Source organism: Epinephelus moara, chromosome 18 (assembly GCF_006386435.1).
Source record: "Epinephelus moara isolate mb chromosome 18, YSFRI_EMoa_1.0, whole genome shotgun sequence".
Taxonomy (NCBI): Eukaryota; Metazoa; Chordata; class Actinopteri; order Perciformes; family Serranidae; genus Epinephelus; species Epinephelus moara.
Window position 1 is genome coordinate 34663167 of NC_065523.1, and position 24127 is coordinate 34687293.

General features: G+C 44.0%; 3 protein-coding genes across 5 annotated transcripts in view; 2 read left to right on the plus strand and 1 right to left on the minus strand.

The window, feature by feature from the left end:
- The window catches only part of LOC126405462 (myocardin-related transcription factor A-like), a 73391-nt gene extending 55541 nt beyond the window's left edge, over positions 1-17850 (plus strand). For both annotated transcript variants that reach the window (XM_050069206.1, XM_050069207.1), the window contains 12 exons: positions 863-931; positions 1032-1216; positions 1370-1541; positions 1912-2173; positions 2383-2537; positions 4402-5445; positions 5640-5837; positions 8548-8664; positions 9613-9744; positions 9853-9936; positions 11702-11750; positions 11892-17850. In XM_050069206.1, the coding sequence (XP_049925163.1) occupies positions 863-931; positions 1032-1216; positions 1370-1541; positions 1912-2173; positions 2383-2537; positions 4402-5445; positions 5640-5837; positions 8548-8664; positions 9613-9744; positions 9853-9936; positions 11702-11750; positions 11892-12442 (3018 nt within the window). In that variant the 3' untranslated portion in view covers positions 12443-17850. The remainder of the gene's footprint in view (positions 1-862; positions 932-1031; positions 1217-1369; positions 1542-1911; positions 2174-2382; positions 2538-4401; positions 5446-5639; positions 5838-8547; positions 8665-9612; positions 9745-9852; positions 9937-11701; positions 11751-11891) is intronic.
- desi1a (desumoylating isopeptidase 1a) overlaps positions 1-24127 on the minus strand; it is a 357862-nt gene that overhangs the window by 27064 nt on the left and 306671 nt on the right. The window contains exon 7 of one of the 2 annotated variants that reach the window (XR_007571581.1): positions 2937-3082. The exons of the other annotated variant lie outside the window; for it this stretch is intronic. The gene's annotated coding sequence lies outside the window, so the exon portion shown is untranslated. Of the gene's footprint in view, positions 1-2936; positions 3083-24127 lie in introns of those variants that run through there. 2 annotated transcript variants of the gene reach the window in all.
- The window catches only part of LOC126406175 (uncharacterized), a 246424-nt gene continuing 242121 nt past the window's right edge, over positions 19825-24127 (plus strand). The window contains exons 1-2 of the mRNA XM_050070351.1: positions 19825-20218; positions 20270-20805. Coding sequence (XP_049926308.1) covers positions 19825-20218; positions 20270-20805 — 930 coding nt within the window. The remainder of the gene's footprint in view (positions 20219-20269; positions 20806-24127) is intronic.

Below are 24127 nucleotides of genomic sequence, written 5' to 3' on the forward strand. Positions count from 1 at the left end.
GAGCACAAGAGTTCAACGAGCCACCGAAGGACCGCCCTGCAGATTTACTATTGGTTCTGCAACGTAGGGAGTTTTTTAAACTCTGAAATTGTATCCGCCCATCTAAACACAAAATCAGGGAGAAAGTCATCAGTCTTTAGTTAAGCAAAGCGTCTAAAGACTGACTTGTGAGTCTACAGGGAGGTTTGCCCTTTCTGCCTCAGGCTTTCTTCGTTTGCGCGTGGAAGGGCAGAGAGGTGTGTTGTCTCTGCCTCAGGCTTTCCATGTAGGCCCGAGGAAAGGCAGAGGCCCCAGAACAGAGCCATACCTCCAAATATAATACTGCAAATGGCAATGAAGTTTTCTTTGACTCAGGTGTTCCTGACTGAAATACATTTTACAATAATCAAATCGTATTTTACAGTAAATGCCCCTGAAATGTATAAATGCAAACACACTACAGCCGCAGCCATCATGGTTGTTTTTGAAAATGCCTCAACAGCACTTTTCTTTATTAAGCTAGCGTCTCCAGCATGATGGCACACAAGCCACAAGTGCAGAGGCTTCACAAGTTGTTAGTCATCATCTGAAACAAACCCGTATTAAATAAATGGCTGTGATTGGCCTGATCGGGGCAGGTCTATTGCAAATCTGTCTGACTGGAAGGGAGACCAGATCTGCCAGAGCAAATACAGCATGAGTTCACACATACATCTGGTTCCCAGGGTAGCATCAACAGGCTTAGGAGCCAGATGTTTCCCTCCGGTGTTAGTAGAGACCAAAGCAAAGCTACAAGGAGAATGAATAATGAAGTTACATAGAATTATATTGTTGTATGAAAGTTTACAGTAAGCACTAACTGGCATCTTTCCATTTTTACCAGTCCCAGCCCAAACCAAGCTCCGACCGCTCCGCACAGAGACACAAAAAAACAAAGGACATCAAGCCAAAGGTAGATTTAAAACTAAACCTAAACCTCAGAGGAAACAAATGAGTCATAGCAGCAGCAATAAAACTATTATTTGCTGTGTTGTTGATGTGTCGCCTCCTAGATTAAAAAGTTAAAGTACCATCAGTACATCCCACCTGACCAGAAGGGAGATAAAGAGCCTCCTCCCCATCTGGACTCATCGTATGCCAAAATCCTCCAGCAGCAGCAGCTCTTCTTGCAGCTCCAGATCCTCAATCAGCAGCAGCAGCACTATAACTACCACGCCATCCTGCCGGCACCACCCAAGTATGTTTTTTTTTGTCTATGGTCAAGCATGTGGTGTGTAGCAACACCTGGGGGAAACAGACTTCAAAACTGAGGAGCTGCTATCTTGTGTAAAGGCGTTTAATTGTTTACAGACTGTAGAGATCACTTTCATGATAGCTTTCTCTCCAACAGAGCTCAGACAGATCAGCAGCCACCTCCCTCTTCCTCCTCCAATTCCACAACCACCTCCTCCCCACCTCAACCTGTCGCTGCCCCCTCAACAGCCCCCTCTAACCCAGGCAGTCACAGCCGTCACACATCTGCAAAACCAGTGTGTCTGCCTCCAAACCTGGATGAAATGAAGGTTAGCTGCACAGCAACATTTAAATAAAACACCTGCATGACCCATATATTATGTCTCACCTCCTCACAAGAGTGAAGAGCAACAGCTCTCTCTGCTGTCTCTGAGCTATGAGTCAATGGAGTAACTGGTGGATAGAAGCTGGCATATGTAAAAGATTCTCTGTTAACAAAATTCTGTCCCAGAAAAGTGGCCTGCCAACTCCGAGCTGACAAAGAAAGGGACAGTGATGGATTATTCTGTCTTTTTGTTTTCCCTCTTCTTATTCCCTTTGATCCATTTCAATTTTCCTCTGGTATTTATCCTCATCTCTTTGCTTTTCCTCGTTCTTGTCCGTCAGTCTCAATTTCTTTGTTACTCCGTCTTCTGTCAGGTCGCGGAACTGAAGTCCGAGTTGAAGCTGCGCAGCTTGCCAGTCTCCGGCACCAAAAACGACCTCATTGAGAGGCTGAGGACCTACCAGGAGCTGACTGGAGGCAGCGACACTTCCTCCTCTTCGACAGCAGGGGGTACCACAGGGCCGGGGGCGGAAGGAGCAGGAAAATCCTCCAAATGTGCTGCAACCTCCAACAGCATCACATCACAACAACAGCAACAGTTTCAGTATCAGTGCCATCAGACGTCTTCTGTGACCGGTCAGTCAAACAGAAAATGTATCTGTACTTCCTAATCCCCTCTCCTCACAGAACTATGTATTCAAGTGTTAAAAGATAAGGAAGACAGAAATTTAAATCTCCATTCAGAATGAACCCACAACCCACTTTTGGGCTGCGACCCATCAGTTGGGTATTGTGTTTGTACCTTCTGCCTAAAGTCACACAACCCTTTCTCAACCTCTGAACAGCTGATGCAGGTAGCAGTGAGACCACTCCTCAGCAACTCCTGACCTGTAGCGGCAACATCTCCCCCCCAGTCGTCTCACTCGCCCCCTCTGACCGCTCACCAGGCGCCATGAGCCCAGAGGATACCAGCTTTAGGAGCGACCCCATGGGGGAAATGGTGTGAATTTTTCCTTCATTTTCAGGCTGGTGTTGTGGATGTGGAGCTAAATGTTGTGTCTGGGGCATGTCGTGTATTAATGATACTCGTTACCTGGAGAGGTTGGAAAAAGATATACGTTTCTTCCCTGTTCCAAAACCAAAATCAAACCCTGAAAAGTGTAGGGTTAGCTAGCTAGCTACTGAAGATATAGCCTACTGAATGTATACACATGCTGCTTTTGCTTTGTAATGATTATAACAGTGAAACAAAGACCCACCCTGCTGTACAGGAACCAGTGAAGGGAAGCAGGGAAACTTTGCTCATATTCAACCAGCTGTGTGTCACAGTGTGCACAGATGCAGAGGTCCGGGTGCTAGCAGCGACACGGGGGTGAAGCCAAACACATTTCATTGATGCCACACAGCTGGATCAATATCAGCAAAGTTTCCCTTTATATTCATTGTCTTGTGTGGCGATCAGCAGTGATGTGGTGGTTCACTTTTACACTGTGATCTGTAGCCTATAGTTCGGCTTTAGCTTCTAACTATCTTTGTCTTTTTAACCTGTTGTTGCTGCTGAGTCAGTTTGACATCCTGGATATATCCTTCAAACACAGACTGTTGACCCCTCTGTCTGCTTCTCTCTGCAATCACTCTTTCATGTTTCTCCAGGGAGTGCAGTTAGTTACAGTGTGGGCTCCATGTTTACTCTAACAGCTTGTTGGCCCATCACAAAGGGGCGGGGCTTGGCGAAGTCAGTTTAGTAGAAATCTGGTTAAATTTCAAGAATATCTATATGAAGTAAAAGGTATGTTTAGATACATTTATTTATAACTTCAGTGTGTCAAAATAGTACAGTAAAGATTTGCCCAAATCCTTAATTTATGATTAAACACCTGCAGCAACAATCCCATCAGCCTCCACTGTACTGTGCTTAGTGTTAATTAGCAACTGTTAGCATGCTAAAATGGTAACTAAGATGATTAATGTTATAAATATTATACCTGCTACATAGCTCCAGCCTGGCTGTAGACTCTTACGGGGAAATTCACAAAAAATGGATTTCAGCTGCTGATAGTACCGTGAACTGCACATCACTTTCAACCGCTCTGCCCCGTCTCAAGTTTCGATTCATAAAAGATATTGCACTAGGGATATTACAGCGCAAACACGCCCATAAAGTTTTGCAGCCTTTTTGCGTCTGACTGCAAAGTATAAATGTCGCCTTTGGGCAAAGAACACAGTAAACAGAATGATGGCAGAGAGAAAAAGAAAACTGAAATTTTCAGAGTTGCAGATCCTCAAAACTTCAAGCAAGGAATTTAAATGTGACAGAGAGAAAACATATTTGGGATTTAATATCCCGGTCTGTCTGTGCTGTTGGTATTTTCAAACGCCCGCCGTCTTTCTTAGATGGCACGATTTGAAACAAAAGATTAAAGAAAAAAATATAATTCAGTGCTTCACTAGAAAGTCTTGGCATGAAAGCATTTACATATTAACGTATGTGTTTATGTATAAATATCCTTTACATGACATGACAGACATGAATAATTCAACTGATTGCACAGAGGCTTGGCACCTTCCATTTGCATATAAAGGGTCCAGTTTTGCGGCAAATGAATGTATATTACCTCATTTAAATACATGCAAATAGTATAGTTTCACCAAGACGAGATTTGCTTGGTAGTGCAGTAAGGTGTTTTGAGAATCACACAGCTACCTACTTTCTCATTTGTGCAGATTTAACGGCTATAAGAGCCACGCAATCCTTTCGTGAATCTGCCAATTACTCTTGTTTACATACTAAGAACTGTGATTTTATAGTGTTTCCCTGTCAAGGCTTCCTACTGTATGTTTTTATTTCCTCTCTTTCTGTCTAGATGAATTCACCTCTCAGACAGGTGAACCTTCAGCCATGTTCAGCTGCTCAGCTTCCAGCCAACATTAAAGAGGAGCCAAAGTGTTCCACCCCAGCACCCTGTCAGTTCTCTGTAAAGCCCGCCTCTCTGCAGAACCATCCCCTGGTCTCATCAGCTGCCCTCACCGCTACACCCACAGCTCCAGCAGTGACCGTGGACAAAGACAGGATGCTGCAGCAGAAAGACGAGCAGATAGAGAAGCTGACCAGGATGCTGATGCAGAAACAGAGGCTGGTGGAGGTGCTGAGGTGGCAGCTGGAGCACGGGAACAGAGGAGGAGCAGAGCCGCTAGTTCTTGTAAGAGTTAAACAAGAGCCTCCTGATAAGCCCGGTGTCCCTCTCTCAGCCCCCCCTCCTCCACCGTCATCTGTTTCATGTGAGATGGATGTTATCAAGGTAACTGTCAAACAGGAAGCCATGGAGGCAGAGGAAGGTGCATGTGAGTCAGCTATCCAATTACCAAACACTTGTGGATTACAGCAGTCCTCAACCCGAACGCAGAAGGCGCAGGAGCAGATTCGGCTCCATGTCAAGCCGCAGCAGACGAGCTCACAGACAAAACAACAGCATGTACGTCTGCAGCAAACCACTCTGCAGCTGGCCCAGCAACAGGCCATACAGAAACTTTTGCTCCAGCAGCAGCAGCAGCAGCAGAACATTCAGAACCAGCAGCAGACAATTCAGAACCGCGGTCAGACAGTGGAGAACCTGCAGAAACTTTCCCAGCAGAGAAAGAAGAAATCTCACAAACAGCAGCTCAAACAGCTCCAGCAACAACAGCAGCAACTGTTGCCGTCACAGCAACAGCACCAACAGTCAAAACAACATCACCAGCAGATGCAGCTGAAGCAACAGATTCTACTGAAGCAACAGAAGTCGTTTTTACAGCAGCAGCAGCAGACTAAACAACTGCAACAAATCCAGATACAGACCAAGATACATCTGAAGCAACAGCAGGTGCTGATACAGCAGAAACAGCAGGCGCAGCAGCAGCAGTCGCCACAGGTCAGGAATGTTTTTGTTTAAGACTTTATTGTCAGGTTGTCTCATTATGCCACTTAAGTTCTGCAGTAAAGGAAACTCCTGAACAGTGTTCACCTGATGTGGTCAGATAAAAGAGCATATAGAAGCTCAGGTGTGTTGGTATGAAATATGGAGCAAAAACTCTTCCTCTAAAAGTTATTATGGGTTCTGTCCAGGTGTCTCAAGCGTACCTCAACCAGCAGTCAGGCTCAGCTCCCTCTTTCCCTCTGGATCACCTCAAGAGCGACTCCACCCCGACTCTGGTCTCTGATAGCAACGGCAACCACTTCCTGATTGCACTGACCAGTCACATCACTGAGAACCAAAGAACTGATGCACAGGGGAGCAAAGCAACCAATCAAGTCACACTGCAGGTACATGACTCATTTTCAGCAGTCTGTTTAAAGCTGGGGTAGGCAGATGTGCATGCATGTCCCTTCGGCAAAAGCCTAATTCAGTGGTGAGGAGTCCTGCAGAGAAAGTTGCTATTCCAACATTGGCAACAGCTGCCTATTCTGCAAAGCAACCCAAAAAGGGAAGACAGACTTATCAAAAAAAAGTTTAAAAAAAAAAAAAGAAAGAAAGAAAAAAAAGAGAGAGTCTGACAATAAACAAAATAAAACGTGTCAATATTGGCGCGGCATTTCAGAGATGGAGATTAAATATTGCTAATAGTTTAGCCTCCTGCTAACTGGTGCCAAAACCTCATGGCTACTTTAAGGTCATGTTTATGTAGCAAGTTAGCACCTTGAATCGAGTGTGTCATTTCAAAGCGCTTTACAGGCACAGACAGTCAGCAGCTATAACAACTCTAATTCAGCCAGCGGACAGCTCCGCCTCCCCGCCCGATCAGCAAACTTTCTGTTGCTGCCTTTACACAGCTTAGACCCAGTCCATTCGCTAGCTGATTGTCATCTCATTTGTGGTCTGATAAACAGGGAGAGCAGGGCAAGGAGGGGCGGAGCTAATGCGCTGCTGGCAACCCATCAGTGAAATAATATTCAGTCAGCCAGTGTCTGGGTTACTATTAGAGGTCGACCGATAGTGGATTTGTAATCACCGATATAATAACCACACACATTGCTAGTTCTAGGCCCGTTACATCAATTCCAGTAAAATTATACTGACCATGCTTGCTTGCAAAACAAAAAGCACATAAAGCTATTCTATAACCAGCAACCTTATTATGCCCCTAATAAGTCCTACATTAGTTAACGTTCATTGAAATCATACAGATTATCTAAAGCACCCGTTACCTTGACTTTGCATGTGAGGTACTTAGTGCAAAAGCCTGATGGCCGTACCCATGTGGCAAGTGGAGGTTACAGCTATCAGCCACTATCGGAGCCCCGTTCCGCCATTTACGATAGTTTATATAAAATTCTATTGGCGCCAATTAATGGCCAAACCAATGAATCGGTCGAGGAGGGTGTATTATTTTCAAATTCTGCTGTTTCCTTTGACTACCCCCAGTATTTCTTGTACCTTAAAGGGGAAGTTACGTTTTTTACAACCTGGACCTTATTTCTGGCATTAAATACGGTTGTTTACGCACCCAGTTAAGTTTGGTGTCATTTGGAGTCCTTCGGAAGATATTTAGATCCGCCAGAGCTGCGTACATCCATATAGTGGGAATGATCGGGGCACCGACAATGAGGCTCTAAATAACACATTATCTGCCGCGAAACTCGTTCATTTCACCAATATGTTTTTATGAATCGCTAGAGTTGCTTGTCATCATCATCCGGGTCATTTATACTGACCTACTAACCTCTGACCACCGAAACGTTCACCTTTCTGTTTCTCACTTTTTGTCACTGAGCACTATGTAATAATAAATTCACGTTTTGCATAAGAAGTGCCTCTGCTTTTTGTGCAGTGTGCGGGCCGTTCTACACAAGCGATGAGAAGAAACTAAAGAAATGTAAATTCTTACATTTATTTACTTATCAAGCAAACAAATTCAAGGAAAATAAACAATTTATGCAGCTGTGTAGGCTACTTACTCAATCGAAAGTTGCCCGTTCGGTCCTGCAGGCTTTGGCTGGGTCTTCCAGTTTACTTTCAGGACACGAAAAAAAGTGTCTACAACAGCCCGGTTGATCATAGAAGTGAAATCCTCTGTAGTTGTGAGACAGTCATTTCTGGAGACATCCAGACGTGTATCTCCTGGCCTCAAATCCCACTTGGAGCAACAAAGGCATTCCTCCTCTGTTGGCATAGTGGAACATTGTCCACAAGAACACCACCATTCTCGGACGTGCAGCAGTTTGTTGTTCTCTGGCCAGCTGTTCCTCTCTCTGCCTCCGCATCCTCCTTTCAAAGAGCTCCTCATCCGTATACTCTGGCTCAAAACGGTAAGGACGTCCATCATATTCAAAGTCGTCGTCCACAACCTCAAAATCTGACAAATATTCAGCCATGTTTCAAAAAACTAACAGTAGCAAATTCCAGCTGTAAACAGAGCCGTGCTGCAGGCGCGCAGCGCACCTGGATGACATCATCCAGGTCAGAGGTTAGAAGGTCAGTATAAATGACTCGGATGATGATGACAAGCAACTCTAGTGATTCATAAAAACATATTGGTAAAATGAACGAGTTTCGCGGCAGATAATGTGTTATTTAGAGCCTCATTGTCGGTGCCCCGATCATTCCCACTATATGGATGTACACGGCTCTCACGGATCTAAATATCTTCTGAAGGACTCCAAATGACACCAAACTTATCTGGGTGAGTAAAGGACTCCAAATGACACCAAACTTATCTGGGTGAGTAAACAACCGTATTTAATGCCAGAAATAAAGTCTAGGTTGTAAAAAACGGAACTTCCCCTTTAAGATCTGGGCTCTCTACAAGCCTCTCACAAAGTGTGCATTATGTTGGATAAGTGACCAAATTAGAGGTACCCTATCTCCAAGGTTAATATCCACCATGTCAGCATTATGGATCAGAGGCACTGTATATAAAGTAGAGTGTGAACGCAAAGATAAAAAAGCAATTTTCTGCTCTTGTAACCTTTTTATTGTTATATTAAGCACTTAACAATACTATCAACATTGTTTGCATTTTTCATTTTCCACCAGCGACTACAGTCGACACCCGCCAAGCTCCCCAGCCACAGCCCTGTTCAGCTGCCTAAAGCTGATAATCAAACCAAACAGAGCATGCATGTGGGATTTTTGAAACAACAAGAGACAAAGGTGAGATTTAAATATTTAATCATGATACGGAGTGTTTTCATTGGGAGAATTTCTGCTGTAGCAAAGCATGAAAAGTGTTCGGTTATTGTCTGTAGCAAGAAGCTTATTGTTTCTTAACAGGAGCATTCAGATGTTAATTGTCAGTGCTTTAAGTACATTAAACAAGGTCATATTCAGCACCAGTGGTAGCCTAAATATGATAGATCAATACCTTAAAATCAAAACTACCTGCTTGCCAAGCTATGACAATTTTCTATTTGGATAATCTGGCCTTTTAAAGTTTCTGCATGGGGCATTTCTGCCAACACAAACCGTCACTCAGCAGCCTTAAATCATCTCGTTCACACATTTCATGGACCCTCATCATGCTACATACACTCTTCCTCATTCTCACACCATCCCTGGAGCCCCAGAGCCCCTGTCACTGGAGCAATAACGGAGCAGTCCGTTAATACTCCATAAAGAGCGAGCGAAACATGAGAGTGAAAGAGAAGTGCTCCAGCGAGTCCAATAGCAGAGGAAATTAATGATGTATGCTGCTGGAGACAGTGACAGCACTCTTTGATAAGAGTGTCTGACACTAGCCCGATGCTGATTATTATTGCGTGGCTAATTACTCTAACGACATCTTCCATTACTATGATGTATGTTGTTAACGGAGGAGGAACAAAAACTCCTCCGCATCTCGGCTAATTGAGATGTACAGTATCTCTCGGGGAGCGCAGGTGTGCTGGAAAGTGTCAAGATTTGGTGGAACGCCGTGTGCCGACTGCACATTTTGCTGTCGTCAGCAGTCTTTCCTGATCTTTGTGCCCTTCTTATCGCACTCGTAATAGAATGAAATTCTGCGTGATTTCAGATGTTACTGAAATAACTAGTGCTGCTGCCTCTGAATATTCTTCCCCTGTGAGGAGAACTTATCCTTTCACTGTTTTTAATGACTTGAAGCCACAGAGCGGGGGCCTTCATGTGTCTGTAGAGCCGCCTCAACAGGAAGTTGCTCAGTGTTTGTCAGCACCTCCCAGTCTGCAGCCTTTCTTCAGGGACCAGGAGACTGCTCCCTCACCTTCCTCTCAAACTGTGAGTAATGTCATGATGACATGGATGATCTCTCAGGGTGACTTGTATCACAGAGTCGCATTGTGATCAGTTTGGATGCATACAAATCTTCTCTCTTCTCTCCTCCAGGAGTTTTGCCCTGGTCTGGATGTCTTGTTCAGTCCTCTGACTCCAGCTTCCATTAAGACCGCTGCCTCATCGCCTGATAACAAAGTATGACCCACTGCATGTCTGATTGTGTCATTGTGCAAAATGATTGAGATGTTCACGATCCAAAATGTGTGATTTTTATCTCCGTGGGGTGTTTGTTAATGTAGGTTTTGCTAACCTACATTAAGCTAAGCTGTTTTGCTCTGCATTTCAGTTTGATATGTTGTTTTACATCATTTCACATCTCACATCAAGAACTTGTGTCTTATAGTTTTGTGTTATGTCAGTGTTTCTCAAACTTTTTCAATAATAATCCCCATTTTCAATATTTTTTCAGCCATGTACCCAAATGTATTTGGTGGGAAAAAAGCCTATATAAAGCCCCAAACTGGCAGAGCACATTTTGCAGGTTGCAAAACATGAGGCATTGAATCCTGCTCCGATTAGACAGAGCGCTTTTTTATATTGTGCCAGGCGACCACTGGATCACCTGTCCTTACATATCCTTGTAATGGAAGTTATTACTATAATCGAAAAGGTAATCAACAATATAATAAAAATTATGTAATTATGTCAAAACTATGCAACATTTAACGCTTATGTAATAGAAACTTTTAGGCTTCTGTACTATGTGCAACTAATTTACTGCAGCAACAGAGAGTTTCCAACAGATGGCATTCACAATGGAAACACAGAATATAAAATATGGTTTGTTGAACTTATATTTGCATTTTAATTAATGTATTATAGCATCATTAATTTAGGAATTATGCGTGACTTATATTTTTTAAATCAACTTTTTCTTTTTTTTTAACTGTTCAAACACCCTGCAGCACTCCAAAGTACCACTAGGATCACCAGTACATCCATTTCAGGAACAACTGAGCTATATCTTATCTTACGATATAATGACGAAAACTCTGTCTGTGTGTCTGTTCCATGTTTTTCTCCTCACTGACTTGGTCAATCCATGTGAAATTTGGCACAGTGGTAGAGGGTCATGGGAGGATGCCAATGAAGCAATATTACATCAATTGGCCAAAGGGGGGCGCTATAGCAACCGATTGAAATGTCAAACTTTGAATGGGCATATCTCATGCCCCGTATGTCGTAGAGACATGAAACTTTGCACAGAGATGCCTCTCCTCATGAGGAACACATTTGCCTCAAGAACCCATAACTTCCGCTTATATAGATTTTCCGCCATTTTGAATTTTTTGAAAAACACTTCAAATGGATCTCTTCCTAGGAAGTTTGAGCGATCTGCATGAAACTGGGTGAACATAATCTAGGGACCAATATCTAAAGTTCCCTCTTGGCAAAAGTTGGAAAACTTACTAAAACTGAGCTTCTATAAGGCAATGAATATTGCGGAGGGCGTGGCTCATCACATAAAGGTGTATAACATCTCAAGGGTTTCACCCATCACCACGCAACTTTGTAGGCATATGACCACACATAATCTGAGGGGACCCCTCCATTATTGACCCCATCAAACAAAATGGGGGCGCTAGAGAGCTCATTTCTTATCTAGGCCTAACCGCCATATGGATTTTTACTAAACTTGGTAGATATGTAGAACAGGACGCCTCAAGGTGACTGGAGAAATTTAACTCTAATTGGCAACTGGGTGGCGCTATAACAACAGAAAAATGCTTCAAAATGGCTAAAATGCGACCGATTGCTGTGGTATGCTGTACATAATCACGGAAACTGTCAGTGTGTCATTCTGTCTGTCCCACGTTTTTCTACTGGGTATGGACTAGTGAACTTTACACGCAGTTTCGAGCCTAAAGTTTTTCCTCTGTGTGTGTGTGTGTGTTTTCAGGATGCAGAGCATGAAGATGATTTTATTGACATCATCTTACAGACAGGAGGTAAGAGGCAGTAACATTGTCTGATTTTTGTGATGTGTATTAACTTTTTTGATTCACTCAGCAGTTTGATGATTATTGTATCGGGTGGCCAATTTTATGTTCAGTTTTTTAAAATTCTGTGTTTTTTTTTTCTTCCTTCAGAAATGTCGACCACCTTCAAACCAGCACCTGATCCTTCTCTGGACCATCTACATCCACACTCCGCTCCTCCCTCCCCACTCCAGCTGTTGCTATCACCCGCTGCCCCACCCAGCTATGACACCCCACAGTCGACCCCCTCGGTTCAGTCTGAGCTTCAGACCCAGCTCGACGCCACAGAGGAGAAACAACGCCTCAGCAGCGCTGGGAGCGGACGCCTGGAGGACTTTCTCGAAAGCACCACCGGTAAGCCTCTCCTGGGGGTGGAGCCTGGAGGCCTGTTGACTTTGATTGATGACCTCCACAGTCAAATGCTGTGCACCCCCAGCATCCTGGACCATCCCTTGTCTCCAATGGATACCTTCGACATGGCAGCGGAGGGGGAGCAAGGGCTGGACGGTATGGATTGGTTGGACGGTATTGGACTGGTTGGAGAGAAGAGAGAAGAGGCTCCCACACTGGGCCCACTCTGCCCCCAGACACCTTCTAGTGTCTTTTCCGCTGATTTCCTGGACAGCTCTGACCTGCACATACACTGGGACTCCTGCCTTTAGCCTACAGACTAATAAGGGGCTCTGCTGCACTCACTCACACATTGACTGCTGGGGGTTCAGTATCTGATTAGAGCACTCTTTCTGTATCTTCTCACACGCTGGTGTATTGAATCTTCGAGCACTTTGACCTTTATTTATTTAATTTACACTCTGGTGTATTGATTCTTTTGTGCAGACACTTATTAGGCCGGTCCTAAATCTGTTGTTGCTTCTTTAGCAACACTTCTGTCAACACATTAGAGGGACTGCTGTGGATGAGGACCCGATAGTTGACAAGACACTTTTAACTGAGCCATGGACCCGTCACTTACATACACATTAGTCTCATCTTTTCTTGAAACCTTGTTTCAATGAAGGAGTATATCGGTTTATTTGACCTTTGTCTAATTAGGAGTGCAAATCCTTTGTTACTTTTTGTTGTAAAGATAATCAATTGTTTACAGCTACAGCTAATCAATAACCAAAGTTCAGGTGAAAGACTGATTTTCTCGCAGCATAGTTTATAGGATGGAGCAAAGAGGTTTGCAGACAAGCTGCCCTCTGATGCATGGCCATAATTCTGCATTAATGTCATTCAAGGTGATACTTTTATGTTGTGAGACGGGGATTCTCATGGATAATGAGAGGGATGTCCCGATACATCTGTATCAGAGCTGATCAAGGCATTTATTAACTGATCAGGACGGGCTATATGAGCTATATAGAGCCCAATCTCATCCTTTGTTTTTCGTCAGCTGTCACACAGGTGTTTTTACTCACTGAGTTTTAATGCAGAGCAACACAAGAGCCGTTGTCAACTCTCAAACTCTCTGCTGTCTTTTCCCGTCCACTCCGCTGAGCTCCCCATGTGTAGGAGCAGGGACTGAGCCCCGCCTGCTGCGAAACATCACACACCACACGAAAACATAGTATGAGACTGTTTTTTTTACGCTACTTATCGAAGTTCTGTGCAGTCTCGTGCATTTTGCTCTCATCCATGGCACATGGTGTGTTACTGCCTTGCTGGGAGGACAGACAGACAGCAGTGCAGAGCTTGCAACAACCACACTCAACATGCCACTGCGAATGCAACAAAAGCTAGGGCCGAACATTAGAATTATATCAGTTGAAACAGAATCAGCTGTTGAACACAAATATTCAACTTTTTTTTCTTCCTTATAAAGTTTAAACAGGGCTCAGCGTGATGTTCAGTGTGACAGCAGCAATCGTGTATATATAGTAATGGCGCTAACAATGGATTGAAAATGTGCAGCAACATTTATTGACACTAGATATCGGGCAAAAGCCAGAGACTGTGTCGTATTAAGTATCTGTGAACTGTGAATTCACCACGTCCATGCAGAAGAGAGAAGAGACTTGGAGTGAAAAGTTCCTCCTCTTCTGTGCTGCTGCATCTTGTCCAAAGCTGTCTGTACCAAAGAGTAGCGTGAAAGTCAAGACCGCTCAAAATGTGGGGACATCCCTACAGGTACACTGCACAGCACAGTGACTAGCAAGAAGAAAAAAATAAATACAGCCTGACTTGAAGCCATCTCAGTTGGCTGAAGGGTTTCTGACTTGACGATTCGAATCTCTCGAGTTTCAAGGGGCAGTCCTGACAAAAGCTAATAGGCAAAAAGACCAATAACTAAGTGATTAATGGAACTTAATCCACACACAAGAGGTACAAACAACAGAAAGAAACACTCAGTGGAATACAGTTCATTCAGGTAGGCTAACTCAGGTAAGGCTCTCTTAAAAGGACAGAGAAATTCCCTCGAGACAGCGACAAGGCCGAAAAGATTAAAGAGAGTGTTTGTGCTTTAATACTTCATTTTAACTTTGCAAGAAACTTTGACCGTGTGCCTGCGACCTCCCTTTACTAAGTATTAATGGCAGTGTAGCTGCATTACTGAGGTACGTAGGCCACACACTGTCTGTGTCTACCACATGTACTACTGTACATATAACAGATGAATAATAGGCTAATAAATTAACAATTAAGGAACTTGTTGGATGCAGGGAATTTTTTTCTTATTGCATTGCAGACATCTTGTCTTGCATAGACTGTACATTGGATTGATTTAAACACCTTAAAGCAGTGGTTCCCACCTGGCCACAGGGTCCAGATTTCTCCTTAAGCCTAGTTCACATTACACGATTTTCACCCGGACTTTGCGTCACAGAGACTATCGTAATCTTTTGAGTGTTCATACCTGGCGACGTGTTTCTGTCAGCGGCAGTCTCGCCAACTGCGTTATGACCTGTGTGTGCACACCACAAGATTTCTCCACCGAGCCCTCGCCGACAGAGCCCCAGATAACGCGGTGATGTCACCAAACTTGGAGACGACACATGGTAAAGGCATGGATATTCTTCCCAGTGTTGAATCAGATCTGCCTCCAGGGCCTGGGTCCAAACACACTGCACTCCTCGTGATCCTGTGGACGCCGCCATTGTTGTTGTTTGCCGGTTTGTCAGTGTTGCCAGATCTTGGGAGAGAAACAAGCAACCAGGGCTATGGAAACAAGCCCAAAAGAAGCGACGGATATATATAGAGAAAGGCAACATTTGGAGAGCAAGCCCAAATAAGCAGCTCCACTTTAGAAACAAGCCCAAAAAAACGCAACCTGTGACTACCAATATTTGTAAGTATATAGTATTTGTTGCTTGCCGGCTTGTCAGTGTTGCCAGATCTTGGGAGAGAAACAAGCAACCAGGGCTATGGAAACAACTCCACTTTAGAAACAAGCCCAAAGTCGTGGCTAATAAGCAGACCTGGCAACCCTGCGGCTTGTCCTCCTCACATTTCTTCCGTCCTCCTGCGTGCTGACGTGGGACGTATCCCGCCTCTCATTGGCTGATGCTCTTTGTCAGTCGTGTCACACCTCTCCAGTTCTCTAGCATGCCAGATATCCAGTCCCAGTCGCAGACGAGGGGGCAACTTGCTCGTTGGCTTGTCCACACGAGGACTCGTCGTGGCAGACTATCTGCCAACTCACCTCCGACCCAAGGCGGCTCTCAAGATCCTCTGCGACGTCAAAACGGTTACTGCACTCAAATTCAAAATACTGCCGTGAGTCGTGTCCGCCCCCCTCCCCTACAGATTCGAGGTTGCTGGACAGCGGCATGCTGGAGATTGATTTGTTTGCCCACGGGCGGCTGCCGTGGCAGGGCTGCGTCGCCGCATCCTTGATCTTCGGTTTTCCAGAGGACCGTTCGAGCAAGTCCGGCTTCTCTGCTGCTAACGCTGGTGCCAGGATACAGCTCATGAGGAGCCGGCTGCTAATGCTATGTACTGGGACACTGCTAATGCTGCTTGCCGTGCTGCTGTAGCTCAGTCGTAACTGTAACTGATGCTGAGACTCTACTGACTGCGTGACTGGTAGACGGCGGTGGGTGGCGCAACAGGCCAAAACACAAATTCAAAACATAAACATGATTTGCGGACCGTAAGTTTTTTTTTAAATGTGAATATTCTGGCTGCACTATTGTTGTCGGTGAGATCAGTATGTTATATGAACATTATTCCTTAGTCTCTGTGACATATTAGGAGGATTTTATGACTGTTTGCTTTATATTTCTTACATATAGCTCCTTTAACATATTCAGTATCTTGCTTGGCCATGTCGTCGAGCTAGTTTGTTGTCTCTGTCTGTTACAACAGGAAACGACACTTCAAAATCAAAGCTTGTGCTGGAAATTTACTGCACTTCAAAAATAAGGGGTATTTTTCTTTAAAGTTGACACGTTCACGAGTCACTTGCGGGCCATTCAGAGTGGACCTGCGACCCACCAGTTGGTAAACACAGCCTTAAAGTACCTGAAATGCACTGTGCAGGTGTATTACTAAGGAAAATAGAAGTATCGGATCAGGACTTGGCGTCAGAAGATACTCTATATTAAATGACTCGGACTGGGATCAGGGGCAACAAAATAAAGGTCCAATTTATTAGTGACGAGGACTTAATATTAAATAGATGTGCATATTTAAAATGTGCATTTCTTTTTTTGTTTGTTTTTATATAGAATTGCACTCTGAATACGTCACGTGAAGCCAAGTGTCTTAATATTTATTTGACATAATGCGACTTTATAGATTAATGAATTTCTCTAGTATGAAACTTTCTGAATGTGGTTGTGTTTACTGCATCTTACATGAAGTATGCAGCCTGATATAAGTGTTCACCATGCTTCATGTCTACATACAGTAAAGCACCAACAGGTTTTTGTGTTAACTTTGAAAACTGCCATACTGTAGTTTCACTCCCTTTCTGTTTGCACTTGTTTTAATGCAAAATATAACAGAAAAGGGAAACTTTATAGATTTCTGACAAATGTCTTCTTAATGAGGATTCTTGTAATAATTCAGTTGTTGTTCTTAATGGTGATGTTTGACTGCTTTGTACTGTATCAGTACTTTTGCCAATAGGGATTTATTTATGTCCCTTTCTTCTTTGAGATTTTATTGTGCTGTAATATACCAGTTCAGACACTGAGAATGTATCATAGGATGCATTTGTTTGTATAGATTTTCAGATTTCTTTCTATGGAACACTGGTAATGCAGGTTTGTGTGGACTGTGACAAAATGTCTGTATTGTGAATCCAAAGCCTCTCTTGAGAAACTTTTGGACTTTAAACACAAACACATCAACTCAAGTTCATTTTTCATTTGATGGCATCTTATGAATGCATTATTTTACACCTTTATGCATCTGTCACCACAGACATACTACACCTTAGGTTTTACTGTTTGTCCAATACGACCTCCTTCATTTTCTGACTTTGCTGTTACAGTCTGGCTGCTTAAAGGCTCACAAATTTTCAGCTCTGTCTTAAAACAATAGTCAGGTGCCAATATAAACTTTGATATATGTTTTTTATTGTTACAATATGCCCCCCTGTTTGACTGGCTTCCGTTCCTGATGTGTTTTCAGTTAAAATGATGTAGAAAATGCGAGTTTATCCTTTGGAGGAACAGCCCAAAACAAAACTCTCAGTTATGTAGCACAAACGCAAACAGAAACTTTTGTATTCTTTTGCTTTTATTAATACAAATAATCTTTTGAGGGAGTATCCAGTAAATAGTTAGGTATCGTATGCCAGACCTCGGCTAAACACTGCAAACTCATTTTAAATAGTGACAACCACATGTGCCTGATTCACTCGCTTTTTATGTGAGATTTATGTTTGTTTTTTTAAGGATTTTCAGTCCCTGACGTGATGCATCTCACACACTTTGGCTCTGTCAAACTTGTGAGGACTTTAAAATAATTACAAAGTTGTTTTTCTGCTGTATTATTCCTGTAAGTGTTGAACCGCCTCATGTAAAAATATTGTGAAAGCATTAGGAAATAGTCGTTTGGCTTTGGGCAAAGTGTTTGAGCTGTTTGTTTACTGTGCAATTTTGATTTTTCTAAAAACAAAAGGAGATTTATTAATAAAAGAAAAGATAATTATGTTCTGATTATTTTAATAATGAGATACACATAGCTGGCACAATCACTGATTCTGTGCTTTGATTTTTGCCAACCTTCAAAGTGAAAACAATATTACCTTGGTCTCTTACTCCACATTCTTCTCGTCAGGTAGCGACCCACTGTGTACCATGCAAAGCCTGAAAGGAAAGGTTAATTATTTTGAAATATAAACTTATTCGTTTTCTTAGCAAGAGGTGTACAGTATAGGAAGATGATTGTGGGATGCAAGAGGCATAAATAAGACATAAATGTTGGAAGCTCAAAAATCTGAAAAATGAACCACTATAATATCATTTCAAATTTAAGATGTTGTGAAAATTATTATTTTTAAGTTACCACATGTTCTACCATAATCATTAGGTCCATCTCAAGAAAAAGTTATCTCAACATTTTTTTCCGTAACCTTGCCCTCCTCTAGCATGCATAGTTTACCGTGAGCCAGAAGTGTAAGATTAAGGCTACACAGAGGTCCACCCACACACAAATGTATCAGCTCACACACACACACACACACACACACACACACACACACACCACCACCACCACCACCATGCACCCCTAAATCCAAAGTTATGATGTTGGACTGGGCTTAGAGGAAGTTGTGCTCTCGGGCAGCCTGCAGTAACTGTGCAGATGCTTTGATGCACCTCAGCACAACAGGGGGGCTGCCTGTGATGTGGAAGTATGTTGGTACTTGCAAACACACCAAAACACACACTTGACAGAGACACATCCACAGATATACACGGAAAGTAAACAGATGTATTCTCAAACACAGGAGTGCACAAATACATATGTATTTACACAACTCCTACAAGGGGAAAGCATATAAATCTTCAGGATGAGTCACAGACTGTTTTTAATTATTATTTTATTTGTAGTTTATTTGTAAGGGACAAATACAGAGAAACCCAAAGTCACCGAAAAAAGAAAAGCTACGACGCTGGGTGTGGTGCTGCTTTTGTTTTTGATTAGACGTGACAGTCCTTTAAAAGCTCAGGTTATCTCAGACCAAACGTCATGACATCTCAAGGTGGACGAGAGAGTGAAATGAATTCATGGTTAGCGGGAGGTGTGAAGAATATCTGCTTACTGAAGCAGTTTCCTTTAATACAAGACAAAATGTATTCTTGGTAAGATCCTGAAGGTCAAAGCGGTTTCACTCCAGATGACAGATAATCTGGACCGCTCTAATGGAAACCTGCTGTGATGACATGCTCATACCAACACACACACAGGAGCACACACAGAGGTGGCAGATTTAAGCTCGAGCTGCATGTACAGACAAAAATGCTGACAGCGGCTGTCAGATACACATGCAAATAACTCAAACATGGCTGCAAGCACTTGAACAAACACACAGGCACAGACCATCTATAACATGTATGTGTATTCTTGTATTAACTGCATTATGTTTGTGTGAAGGGCTTACAAAATGACAACTGAAGTCACGATTTAGCGTCACGATTTAGGGCTGCATGCCATATTAAATGGAGCAATGCACTGGGGTCGTAACAAAGAATAGCTGATGCATTGTTTTTTAATGAATCAGTTATTAAATGGGCCTGGTTTCCACCCACTGGCCACCTGTTTTACCTTCGCTCTGTGGCGCCACTGGGACACAATCATAGCAAATGGAAATTACATAAATGTGACGCCTACATTGAGGTAATAAACTGAATGAGAACTGCAGAGGTAATACCAAAGAAATAAAAATGAAACAATTTTTATAATTAGCAGCTACTAATGTTTCTGCACATCTCATCCATATAGTATCAATAGAGTTCAGGAGTATGCCTTGCACTTAGGCCATTGTTGTGCACGTTCACACTCAAAGTTTAAAACACTGTAGTTCATTGAATCAACCTGACTTTGATCTACGTTTGCTCTCAGCATTGTGGACGATGTTTACTTTCTGGCTATGGTCAAAGTTGATGGACTTCTGGTGGGCCAACTAGGCCCGAGGCCTGACTGGAAATCAACATCTCCATCTAACTCCTGGTGCATACCAGCCCCAGAAGCACCCAGAGCCACCAGGCCCCAGCAGCATCCAGAGCCACCAGGCCCCAGCAGCATCCAGGGCTATCAGGCTCCAGTAACAGCCAGAGCTACAAGGCCGCAGCAGCATCCAGGTTTACCAAGACCCAGTTGCATTCAGAGCTACCAGGTCCAAGCAGCATCTAGAGCTGCCAGGTCCAAGCAGCCTCCAGGATTACCAGTCCCCAGCAGCATCCTGAGCTTCCAGACCCCAGCAGCAACCAGGGCTACCTGGTCCAAGCAGCATCCAGGGCAACCAGGTCCAAGCAGCATCCAGGGCAACCAGGTCTGAGCAGCTTCCAGAACTTCCAGACCCCAACGGCCTTCAGGGTTACCAGGCCCCAGCAGCATCCAGGACTACCAGGCTCCAACAGCATCTAGGGCTACCTGGTCCAAGCAGCGTCCAGGGCAACCAGGTCCAAGCAGCTTCCAGAACTTCCAGACCCCAACGGCCTTCAGGGTTATCAGACCCCAGCAGCATCCAGGGCAACCAGGCCCCAGCAGCATCCAGAGCTACCAGACCCCAGCAGCCTCCAGAGCTACCAGACCCCAGCAGCAACCAGAACTAGCAGACCCCAGCAGCATCCAGAGCTACCAGACCCCAGCAGCAACCAGAGCTACCAGACCCCAGCAGCATCCAGAGCTACCAGACCCCAGCAGCAACCAGGGCTTCCAGGCCCCAGCAGCATCCAAGACTACCAGGCCCCAGCAGCATCTAAGGCAACCAGGCCCCAACAGCCTCCAGAGCTTCCAGGCCCCAGCATCCAGGATTACAAGGCCCCTCCAGCATCCAGGGCTACCTGGCCCCAGCATGCAACAGTGTGCTGTGTGTGACATTTTGATTATTGTCCTTATGCACATGCAGGTCAGTTCAGGACTGTGACCAGTTTAAACCGGAATCTGATAATAGCCACCATCAGAGCTGAGTCTCTATTTATGGTTTCAAAGTTTTCGACACCATAAATACAGATTTTGAGCTTTTCAAATGATGATCAGTAAGCGTGTGCTTGTTAATCATCATTTAAACCTGTCAAAACTTTGACTAAAAGTTGACCAAAATGTGACGACTTTTCGTCAACTAAAGCAGTGAAGGACAAAAACAGCTACAACGTGACTATAACTAAAGAGCATTTGCATCTAAAGTCTAAGTCAAAATCTAAAATGGCTGCCAAAATTATGATGATCTTGCATAGAGGGAATCTTCTTTAATTAGATTATCTCATGTTAAAGCAGCTGCTTCAGCACTCAGTATTAACACATCTCTTCACTAGCACGACAGAGAACAGCTTATTTTCTGCCCGCCTGTTTGGCAGGTAGGCTGTGACGTCACCTTCAAGAAAGATATAGCAAACACGCATATGCAAAAACAACAAAACCCATGTTCTAACCTCTCCCCTCCTCCCCCCCTCTGCAACACAGAGGAACTGCCAGAAGACCGTAATGAAGCCGCTGACATCACGTCAATTCACAGGGAAAAACAAAGGGAACAAAGAAAATTGCGAGAGAGAGAAGTGCGAGATAAAGACGAGGTGAACGGGGAGTGATGGAAGAGAGGGTGTGTGATGTGCGCGTGTATTCATGCACGTGTGTGTGTGGGAACAGGAATTGGATATTTGACGGTGAGAAAATATGTGAGCAAGAGAGGCAGAGAGAAGACAGAGAGGTGCAGAGAGTGGGGAACAGAAATAGCTGTGGCCCATTATCATCACCTCTACCTGTCTGGCTGTCGCACCTCTAATTACTGCTGCCACATCGCTCCAAATAGCACACAATGAGGGAAGTGTGTGTGTGTGTGTGCACGGAGATGTGTTTGAGTACGGCGTCTATATTCAAGTACAGGAAATATTTTCCCCCATTTTTGCGCTTTTACGAGACAGTTTTCTGCACGTTGAGTCGCTATGTTTCAGTGGCTGTAATTCTTTTTGTGGTCTTGTCACTATATGCGTGTGTGTGTGTGTGTGTGGAGATTATACCTCTCCTGTTAACCACCTGGAGAGAGGCAGCCTGGTGAGAGAAGCTTAAGGAGAATTTAATCCTTGCCTTAATGTGACAGCAGCATTTTCTGCGAAACTACCATCATTACTAAACTGTTGAGCCTTGGTATGTGTGTGTGTGTATGTGTGTGTGTGTGTGTTTAAGCGTCCCATGTATACACACATACACACCCCTGCAAGCAGCATTCTGCAGGAGGATACAGTAAGTGTGACTTCATGTGTCGTCTTAAGCACGCTGCGAGCAGCCGATGTAGGTCAGGCGTATTGCAAACTGAGTCCCTGACTGTTCTCTGACTTATGCTTGAAACCAAATGCTACCAGGGGGATTATACAGAGACAGTGGCAGGCCACCCACACACACACACACACACACACGCAAATGTGCATCTGCAGGAGGATACAGTAAGTGTGACTTCATGTGTCGTCTTAAGCACGCTGCGAGCAGCCGATGTAGGTCAGGCGTATTGCAAACTGAGTCCCTGACTGTTCTCTGACTTATGCTTGAAACCAAATGCTACCAGGGGGATTATACAGAGACAGTGGCAGGCCACCCACACACACACACACACACACACGCAAATGTGCACAGCATCACACAAACACATAAAGGGCCTTTTGAATCTAGGTCAGCAAAGTGGTGGAGACAGTACTGACCTTTACTGCACACATTACCTGACAAACACTACAGGTATGAGGAAAAACACACACACACACACACACACACACACACACACACACGGTTGGAAAACACATCAGCATGAGTTTGGCTTGTACATTTGATGTCTACCTTCAGCCCTATATGTACAAGCTTCTCCGTCCTCTGGGTTGTCTCCACGTCCTTGCCATCAATCTCTCTTTCTGTCTCCATGTGTAAACTGCAGAGGCAGCATCATATGGCCCCTGACAGCTTCCATACTTTCTCCCTCTGCTCAACAAAACTGCTGAACCTTTGCCAGAGAGAGACACACACAGACACAGACACAGACACAGGCAGCTCTGCATCCAGCGCTCCCATCTGTTTATGGTGATGTAGTTTTTCTTGTCAGGGCCTCTGTCAGGTTTGTATGTTTGATCTCATGAGTCCGTGTGTCCATCTGCCTCTCTTCATGTCAACCTGTCCTTTGGCTGTGGAGCAAGTGGCTTCAGCCTCTCTGTGTATCCACCTATGCAGTTATGATGTTTGACTGTCTCGTTTGTGGTCACTTTAATGCTGCAACAGGCAATTCAGTCCCCAGAAATCTTGTTATCTGACATCTTCAGCCTGGTCTTTGTGCTAAAATCGTGTGCAACACAGTGAAGCAACAAATCATGCTCATTCTATCCTCATCCTGTAAAACCACTCGGCCAACGAGCTAAACCACAGCCAAACGTTTTCTCCAGTCAATCAAATTTTCATTTCAAACTTTCTTGTTCCCATCTGCTGCGAGGCTATAATCAATGGTCCCGCTTGGCAAAATGAAAATTACATTTCTGAGTTTCCTCTGGTGGTTGAAACAGTAGATGATGGTGCACAGTGGAAGCTGAGGAAACTGTGTCATGCTGTTTGGTTTCAGACCAAATGCGCAAGAGTGGATAGTTTGCATGCAGCAGATTGTAGAATGAAGAGCAGCACTTAATCACAGCATTAACCCTTTGCTAAGTCCCGCCCCAAATGTTGTGCCTGGGGCACGTCGTGTATTAATGATACTCGTTACCTGGAGAGGTTGGAAAAAAGATATACGTTTCTTCCCTGTTCCAAAACCAAAATCAAACCCTGAAAAGTGTAGGGTTAGCTAGCTAGCTACTGAAGATATAGCCTACTGAATGTATACACATGCTGCTTTTGCTTTTTAATGATTACTAGTCCATACCCATTGAGTACAGCATACCATACCATGACTTAGTCATACCAAAAATTAGAAAAAAACAACAACATTGGTCCACAGGGGGAGCCACAGCGATCGGTCGCATTTTAGCCATTTTTAAGCCATTTTTCTGTTGTTATAGCGCCACCCAGTTGCCAATTAGAGTTAAATTTCTCCAGTCACCTTGAGGCATCCTGTTCTACATATCTACCAAGTTTAGTAAAAAATTTTGTGTGATGGGGTCAATAATGGAGGGGTCCCCTCAGATTATGTGTGGTCATATGCCTACAAAGTTGCGTGGTGATGGGTGAAACCCTTGAGATGTGATACACCTTTATGTGATGAGCCA